Here is a 7,581-nt window from a genome sequence, read left to right on the forward strand (position 1 = left end):
ACTCAATCATTCGTCCCTTTGATGTCAATCAAACTTCAACTGTTGATGGAAATATTCAATTGCAAAACGAGGAAGCATTTGAGTGTATGGAGTATATCTTGACTTGATATCTCACAAACTGGTTGCTTTATAAATAAAATAACACGCCCCTAACCCATACATATGATGAATAACACAATGAATTTCGCTATAGCAAGTTTTACTTCCTCCCATATGGCTCTCATCACTCGTTCAATAGTCAACGAGCCGTCAATAAAATATAGTAATCTTATTTCGAACCGAATTTTATCTTCTAGACATAATTAGCACTTAACGTTCGTTAAACAATATGAAGATGGGCCACTCACCAGCCATTAATTGGGGAGGTGTCGCAAGCGCGAACCCAGCAGAAACGCTCCGTATCACAGCACCGCTGCTGTTGATTTTGACAAGGGACGCAGCCAAATCTTGGCTTTTCGGAGACCAATGTTGGTCTAGCGTGGGCCATGGCGCAGATTATACCAAGAATCACGAAAAACTTCATAGTAGCTGGTTATATAGATGGTGCGAATTTCACAAAGAAAATCAAGGTGTAGGTAAACCTTTACTTCAAGTGTTAGTTGAAGGTAAAAGTCGGTTCAGCATAGGGTAGTCTCTATACCACTCAATGCTGAGTAAATCAAGTTTTGTAACTGTGTATATATTTGCTCCAAGTTGGAATGCTAGAGAAACCCGAACAGCGAGGGTGCTGGCGGAATTACCCCTTTTATAGACCTTTACGACCACTAGCCAACCCAACACCATGGATGTCTAGGAGTTAGAAGATCCCGAAAAGAAACGTGTACAACATACTGCAAATAGCCAGTTACGTTAATGGCTAGTGGTATGCTTTGCTGGCATATTTTTTGGGTAGCAATTGCAGATATGACCTCAAAACGTTGCATTAAGAGGACCCTTGAATCTTAGCATAAATAAGTGTAGAGAGTTAACTCGTTTGTTGAACTATGTCCTAAATAGGTGATATACACCAGTGTTATCAAAATTGCAGTATTGAAGCCCTACCTAGAATGGGAAGCGAGGTTGTACTGCTTTGCTGTCTGAGACACTGCATAACCAGCGCTACTATGGCTGACTGAAGAGCGATGGAAAGGGGATCAATCGATATAATACGGTAGCTTACTTGTTGCTTTCCCGAGACAAGACGCCAAAAACGTCCGACAGAGTAGCACAATGATAGGCAAGCAACGCCTGAGTGTGACAAGCAGGGCGTCTGTTGCGAAAAGTAACAAACAAGCTGCATCTCACCACGTTATGCTGTTATCCAATGTTCGGGCGACAGCATGCAACTACCTGTTGACCCTTCGGCATAGCCGTAGACGTAGACTAGATTACACCTATTATTATGTTTGGCGAATCGATGATATCTCTCATACTACAGACGGGCCAAGGTAGCATTTATACCAAACCAAACCAAACCCTTGATATTATGTGATCTATAACTATTTAACTTCTTCACGCCATATTCCAATAACTGCCACGTCTGCAGTGGGCAAAAGTCTGAGGGATCAAGGATATGTTAAATTGGTAATCACAACATCAGTACGTAAGGGATGAGGAGAGGTCTGGTAAGGTACGTCTACCTATACCTGCCTGTGCCTTATGCTCTACGCGTAATGCCTGCCTGTGCCCGTCCGTCCACTGCCTGGTTTAAATTCGATACAATAAAGTGTAGGGGGGGATGTCGACGGGAGCGCGCGACGCATGCGAGGCATAGAAAGCATAGAGTAAAACGTATATCTGTAAAGAAAGTACCAAAAAACAAGGCAAGGGGGGGCAGGACGGGACACAGGGCGGCCATGAAAGAGCAATATGCGGCAAAGGCACAGAACACGGCAACGGCAATTCGACGCTCGGGGTTTTTTCTCCTCCAGGGACGGCAGGGTATGGGAGCAGGATGCAGGTTGCGGGTTGCAGGAAGGATTCTAGTCCCGGCCCAGAGGCGGGACAGTTGGGCAACTTAGGGGCGGCAAGAGTAGGACGACTTGGCCTCATCGTGATCCTCCATCGTGTCGCCTTCCGCTCCACGGAAACGGTTGGAGAGCATCTGCAGCTCGGCTCGGTTGCTTGCCGGGCAAGGGTTCTTCCACTGGCAAGGTCGGGGGTCCCAGGCAAGGATGAAGACAAAAATATCAAAAGGAAAAGAGAACAGAGGCGGACAGAGAAGGGGTGGTAAAAAACAAAACAAGGATGCCCGGAGTCGACGGTGACTCCATGGTCATTCCCGTGAGTTATGATAGTTCTCTTTTCCTTTTAGATGAAGTTAAGAGGGAGAAGGGGGTAGGGAGAAAAGGGGGAGGGAGAAGGACGTGGATTTTTTTTCCCTTTCTTCTTCTTCTGGTTTTTTTTTTATATATGACACACGATGCACCGGCAGGAGGAAACATCGAGTGCCATAACAAGGGCTGTGGGACGATAAGGGGGTTAATCTATTGATTGGGTTGGGGTTTTTATTGTAAAGGCAAAGGCATGTGGTGCGCATGATATATAGCAAACGGACGCATCTAGTGAGCGTCCATAGTTTACTCCGGAGAGGCTATAAGAGGTATGTATTCTTTTTCAGCTGAATCCCTTAAACCTCTGCCTCTGCCTCTGCTCTGCCTCCTGCCCCTGACTTTGTGCGCTTGCCTCTGCATTTCGAGTCAACCCGCCCGCCCCCCGAGTCCAGGGAGAAGAGATATAGTTATATGTTGGTAGACTAGCGGCTCTTGATGGCCGTCGAAGCTAGCAAGCTTTTTATATCCCCAGAACCTTTTTGCAGTGTAGAGTTCTAGTAATGCTCCGACTGCGTTATAGTTCGAGCAACGGCCGTCTGGCCCGCGGTAAGACCGCAGTCGACAGGTAGACAGATCCCCGTAATAGCAGCGGCCTGCTCGCTGGCCAGGAAAGCCACCGCATTCGCCACGTCCTCCGGTTCGACGATACGGTTGAGCGGGTACCACTGAGCGACATCTTGGAAGACGTGTGGGTTAGCCTCCTGTCTGGCCGTCCATGCCGCCGTCCGGACCGTCCCTGGGGCTACTGCGTTGGCCCGGATTCCGTATCTGCCATACTCCACGGCTATGGACTTTGTGAGGTGGATGAGGCCAGCCTTTGCGGCGCTGTAGGCTGGGTTTCCGTAGACGGCGAGACCGTTGACGGAGACGATGTTGATGACGGATCCCCGCGAGCGTTTGAGGTCGTCCTGAAAGGCGCTGAAGCAGAAGAACGCTGCATCGAGGTTGAGTGCGGTCTCTCGCTGCCAGGCTGTGGGCGTCGTCTCGTGGAGGCTGTAGGCTGCTGAACCGCCGGCGTTGTTGACCAGCGTGTGCACCACCGCATCATTTTGTTCGCCTCTTTGGCCCAGGATGCGGCGAGGCAGTTCTGCTACTTGCTTGCTGTCGGTGATGTCGCAGAGACATCGGTCGAACTTGTCACTGTCGTTGAGGGCCGCCAGGGCTGCGTCGAGTCTGCTGCTGTCGATGTCGAGGATCACCACCTTGTCGTGGGAGTCGCTAAGCCTGCGGGCGATGGCCAGGCCAATATCGCCGGCGCCGCCAGTCACGATTGCAACGGACGAGGGCATCTTCAGGCGAACAGCCATGCAGGGAGAGCGGCAGAGCAGACGAAGAGAGAGACAAGGAGGCTTAGAGCCGGTGCAGCAGGAGAGAAGCGAAGTCGAGTTTTTCTCTCTCGATCTCCATTTTGTGCATATACAAGGGCGAGTTATATGGCTGACTAAATATATAAACCCTGCAGTAACTACGAGAGCAGACGATGAGGCAGACGAGACGCTGATATATATACAGGACGAGGCAGCGAGGGATACACTGAGGACATGCAACCTGCGCTGCACGGCGTACGGGAGGCCTGGGGAGTGATACTGAGTCCGGGTAATGGTCGAACTGCCTACCACGGTAAGACGCCACTGAGGGTGTCCATAGTCCCGACGACTGGAGTTTCTTCTCAATAAATATATACGATGTATCATCAATCATGGGCCCATGGCGGCTGGCGGCTGGTGGGAGAGGGCACAAATGGTGGATAGGCGTGAGCATAACTGGAGCCGTTGCTCTCGCCAGTACGGAGCAACTCCATCGTTTATACTCCACGGCCGGCAGACGACACAATAGCCAGGCAGTAGTCCGGCAGTCCAGCAGGTCCAGCAGTCCAACAAACGTCCAGCCGCCCCTCCAATGCAGCAGCTAGGCAGCCAGGCGGACAGCCAGATAGACGAGTCCAGTACGCCAGCGGGCACATCTTGCGTTTTTTGCGTTTTTGCGTTTTGCGTTTTGTGTCTTGCTCTGGTCCTGCAGGGGCAGAGGCAAGGAGGAAGAAGCAAAGAAAAAACATCCCGAACCCGTCACTGTGGAATAACGAAGAAGTACGGAGACGGGAAAAGAGAAAAAATCAAAAGCAAAGGGAGTCAACTGATGTCCTTTCCTGGGTACTGGTCAGTGGCGGACAGGGAAGATAGAATTGATGTGCAGAAGAAGCAAAGAAAGGGATAAAAATAACAAATAAGAGAAAAAGAAGAATAATAATAGGGGATATGACTGGCAGATGGCTGCTCTTACTCACATATACTTGGGTACTCCGGTCCTCCTCCCCTCCTGTCTCTGCCTGTCTCTGCCTGCTTTTGCTGCCTCAAGACCCTTGTCTGCATTATGATAAAATGCCATTCCGCCCCATAATATACCCTCATTATTATTATAGTCACCGTCATGCCAGGGAAGGATGAAGCCCAGGTCATCGACAGGTCTCCAACATCTTCCCCACGACGCCCATGAGCGTCTGGTTCTCCAGAGCAGCCGCCACCCGCTCCTTATCTGCCAGCTGCTTGTTGACCTCGTCTGCCGTGCTGTGCGAGCCCTCCTTGAGCCGGACGTCGACTCTGAACCGTGGGGGCAAGGCCTGCTCCAGTCTGACGCGCACTCCAAGCCCGATAACAGTGGCCAGGCTGCAGTGGGTGATGGTGGGGGTGAGCAGGACGGTGACCTTGCGGAGAGGGGACGACGGCGAGCGCGGCAGTGCCGGAGTGATGCTGATGTCCTGCAGCGAGACGACGGCCAGCTCAGCCAGCGGAATCGGATGTTCGGGGTCAGATATCGTTGCTATCAAGTCTGTATCGGTCAGTAGGTGTTGGTAGATGTAAATTTAGAACCCACTAGATAGTAGATAGACAGTAGATAGACGGTAGATGATAGAAGGCATACCGAATATCTCCTGCTCGTCAATGGGCTCCTCGAGCTCGTCCTGGCTGGCACTGCTGCCATCCTGACTGCTCCCATCCTCCTCCTCGTCATCTTCACGATAACTGGCAAAGGGATCAAAGGTCGACTCGGTGGTGAAGATGCTGTCGACCTGGACCTTGGACTCTGCGCCCTTCTTCTCTCTGCTGGGCAGGTCAGCCGCGCTCAGCAGCGTTGGATTCGAGTTCTGCATCCTCTCTCGCTATATCCTGTATCCTGGCTCTGTACGGAGTATTCCTGAGTCTTCCCTCGTCTCTTCCTCTCTGATATCAATCTCGTCGAGACTGGACTATCCCTGTATGCTCTCAGCGCGACTGGGCTATCCCTCCAGACCCTCGTCCCGCAGATGGCCGGCGCTTCTTTTCTTTTTCCGTGTCGTCTTTCTGTCCCTCTCAGGCTCGCCTTTCCTGCTTGTCTTTTATGTTTCGTCTCGCCTTCGTCTGGCTTCTGGAAGGGGCTGAAGGTTTCGCAGTCCTTGGTGCTTTTTTGCGGTCGTTTTGCTGCGAAGATGCTGAAGCCGCAGTAACTAGTACGAAGGATGAAGACAGCCGGACAGGACGATATCGCAGGATAACCCGGCCTTCCTCCAGCTATCAGCGTCTCCCGTCTTCCGCTTATCCTTCTCGTCTCCCTCGATCTCTTCTACCTGGCTGCTGCTGGCCCACAGTCGCCTCCTGCTAGTTAGTTAGTCAGTTGCTTTAGCGGGCGAGGCCTCTCCGCCAGCCATAGGAAAAAAGCCCCCGAAGACTTCGCTCGTTTCTTCTTTCTGTCCTTCTTATCCTCCTGGTCAAGAACCTCCCAAGCGTATCACAAACCGCCGTCTCGAGCGTTCTGGCGTCTGTCTGCTCGTCGTCGCCGTCGCCGCCGTTGTCGTCGTTGTTCTTTGCCGTCTTCGCTTCCTCGGCGGCTCTTTTTTCGCCTTTGAATAACACTCGAACTCCAACTACATCAACTACAACTACATAACTACGACTACCTAGGTACATAACTGCAGCTGAACCAGCCAACCGCCGGCGACGTCAGCGTCCCGATAACAGAGAGACAGACACTCGTGCTTCCTGCTTGTCGTCGTGCCGTTGTCTGTTCTATCTACCGGACTGCGATTGATTGCGCCGCCCTGTCTAGTCCTCGCCCCAGGTGCTGCTGATACGCAATGCAGAGCACCATCTTGCCCGCCGGCCAGGGCGGGGAGCGCCATGAAGGCCGAAAGAGTGAGCTTTGGCTGATGTCCTTGCAGAGATGCAGATATACGAGAGAGGGACGCTGACTGGTGATAGATTATGTCTTCGTTGACGAGCACAACAGGCACAAGCGACTCAAAGGTAGCCCCGGCCTCATCCTACGACCGTAAAGACGTATAAGACAGAGAAAGACTGACAATTCACAGTGATGAGAGCCTGCAATGGCTGCCGCAAGCGCAAGATCAAGTGCGATTCGGCTACTACCAACATCTGGCCCTGTTCGGCGTGCACTAGGCTCAAGCTGGTCTGCATCCCGCCATCCATCGACCAGGATAGCGAGCCGGCCGCCCACGAACAGATACTCGACTTCTCCCAGCCTGCTCCGGCAGCGGTATCAAGCGCTCTCCCGCCTCCGCCTGCTCCTGCTCCTGCCTCTGCAGCTTCGACTTCGCAGATAGACACGACCTCGCAGCCGTTTCATGCGCGCGAGTACTATCCAGCCGAACCAGCACGACGGGCTGGAGACTTGCGTGGCTACGAGAGCGATTCGCAGCTGTATCAGACCCCAACAGCAGCAGCAACCACAGCAACCACATCAGCCGCATCAGTATCTCACTTCTCCCACGGATGATGGGCGGTTCTACAACCCTTCTCCTGTAGATGCTTCCCACGGACAGCTGCAACACGCCTTTCACTACGCTCAACACCCACAGCCACCACCGCCACAACCATCTGCCCAGGTACATCGAAATCCGCCGCCACCTTTTTCGGTATCAACGCCTCAGCCCATCATACAGGTCTCTGAGCCAGCTCCACAGACTCCAACGAATTCTAGCGACCTTACAAACGCTTTTAATGAGCTCAAGATAGACGAAACTGGCATTGGTAAGACCTTTTTCGGCTCCCACTTCGTATCAATCATATACTAAACAACTTCCTAGCGCCATATATAAATCAAGAGTCAAAAGACCATGTAAAACCGCAGACTGCTCTGGCAGAGTGTGAACGGTCTCTGCCATCGCTATATAACGGCGCGAATTCGTCTCTGCAATTTCCGGCGGAGCTTATGCCCTCTGATACCGAGGCGCTCGAATACTTCAAAGTCTACTTTGACGACCTACATCCATATGTCC

The 7,581-nt window shown here is 52.0% G+C and overlaps 5 protein-coding genes across 5 annotated transcripts in view; 2 read left to right on the forward strand and 3 right to left on the reverse strand.

Annotated features, from left to right (window-relative positions):
- Positions 1-2,806: 2,806 nt before the first annotated feature.
- MGYG_04977 (3-oxoacyl-[acyl-carrier-protein] reductase) lies at positions 2,807-3,601 on the reverse strand (the record flags this gene model as incomplete). Its single annotated transcript, XM_003172338.1, has 1 exon — positions 2,807-3,601. The coding sequence occupies one exon, from the start codon at positions 3,599-3,601 to the stop codon at positions 2,807-2,809; it is 795 nt and encodes a 264-aa protein (XP_003172386.1).
- A 410-nt stretch (positions 3,602-4,011) lies between these two features.
- Positions 4,012-4,392, forward strand: MGYG_04978 (hypothetical protein; the record flags this gene model as incomplete). The annotated part of the gene is made up of 2 exons (XM_003172339.1): positions 4,012-4,175; positions 4,332-4,392. The coding sequence occupies 2 exons, from the start codon at positions 4,012-4,014 to the stop codon at positions 4,390-4,392; spliced, it is 225 nt and encodes a 74-aa protein (XP_003172387.1).
- A 372-nt stretch (positions 4,393-4,764) lies between these two features.
- Positions 4,765-5,460, reverse strand: MGYG_04979 (hypothetical protein; the record flags this gene model as incomplete). Its single annotated transcript, XM_003172340.1, has 2 exons — positions 4,765-5,138; positions 5,232-5,460. The coding sequence occupies 2 exons, from the start codon at positions 5,458-5,460 to the stop codon at positions 4,765-4,767; spliced, it is 603 nt and encodes a 200-aa protein (XP_003172388.1).
- Positions 5,461-5,793: 333 nt separating this feature from the next.
- Positions 5,794-6,465, reverse strand: MGYG_04980 (hypothetical protein; the record flags this gene model as incomplete). Its single annotated transcript, XM_003172341.1, has 3 exons — positions 5,794-5,941; positions 6,063-6,210; positions 6,315-6,465. 3 exons carry the CDS (start codon positions 6,463-6,465, stop codon positions 5,794-5,796), a joined length of 447 nt encoding a protein of 148 aa, XP_003172389.1.
- A 191-nt stretch (positions 6,466-6,656) lies between these two features.
- MGYG_04981 (hypothetical protein) overlaps positions 6,657-7,581 on the forward strand; it is a gene marked incomplete at both ends in the record, with an annotated part of 4,012 nt that continues 3,087 nt past the window's right edge. The window contains 3 exons of the mRNA XM_003172342.1: positions 6,657-6,937; positions 7,002-7,333; positions 7,390-7,577. Of these exons, the coding sequence (XP_003172390.1) occupies positions 6,657-6,937; positions 7,002-7,333; positions 7,390-7,577 (801 nt within the window). The remainder of the gene's footprint in view (positions 6,938-7,001; positions 7,334-7,389; positions 7,578-7,581) is intronic.

The sequence above is a fragment of the Nannizzia gypsea genome, genomic scaffold (genome assembly GCF_000150975.2).
Source record: "Nannizzia gypsea CBS 118893 supercont1.4 genomic scaffold, whole genome shotgun sequence".
NCBI classification, from domain to species: domain Eukaryota; kingdom Fungi; phylum Ascomycota; class Eurotiomycetes; order Onygenales; family Arthrodermataceae; genus Nannizzia; species Nannizzia gypsea.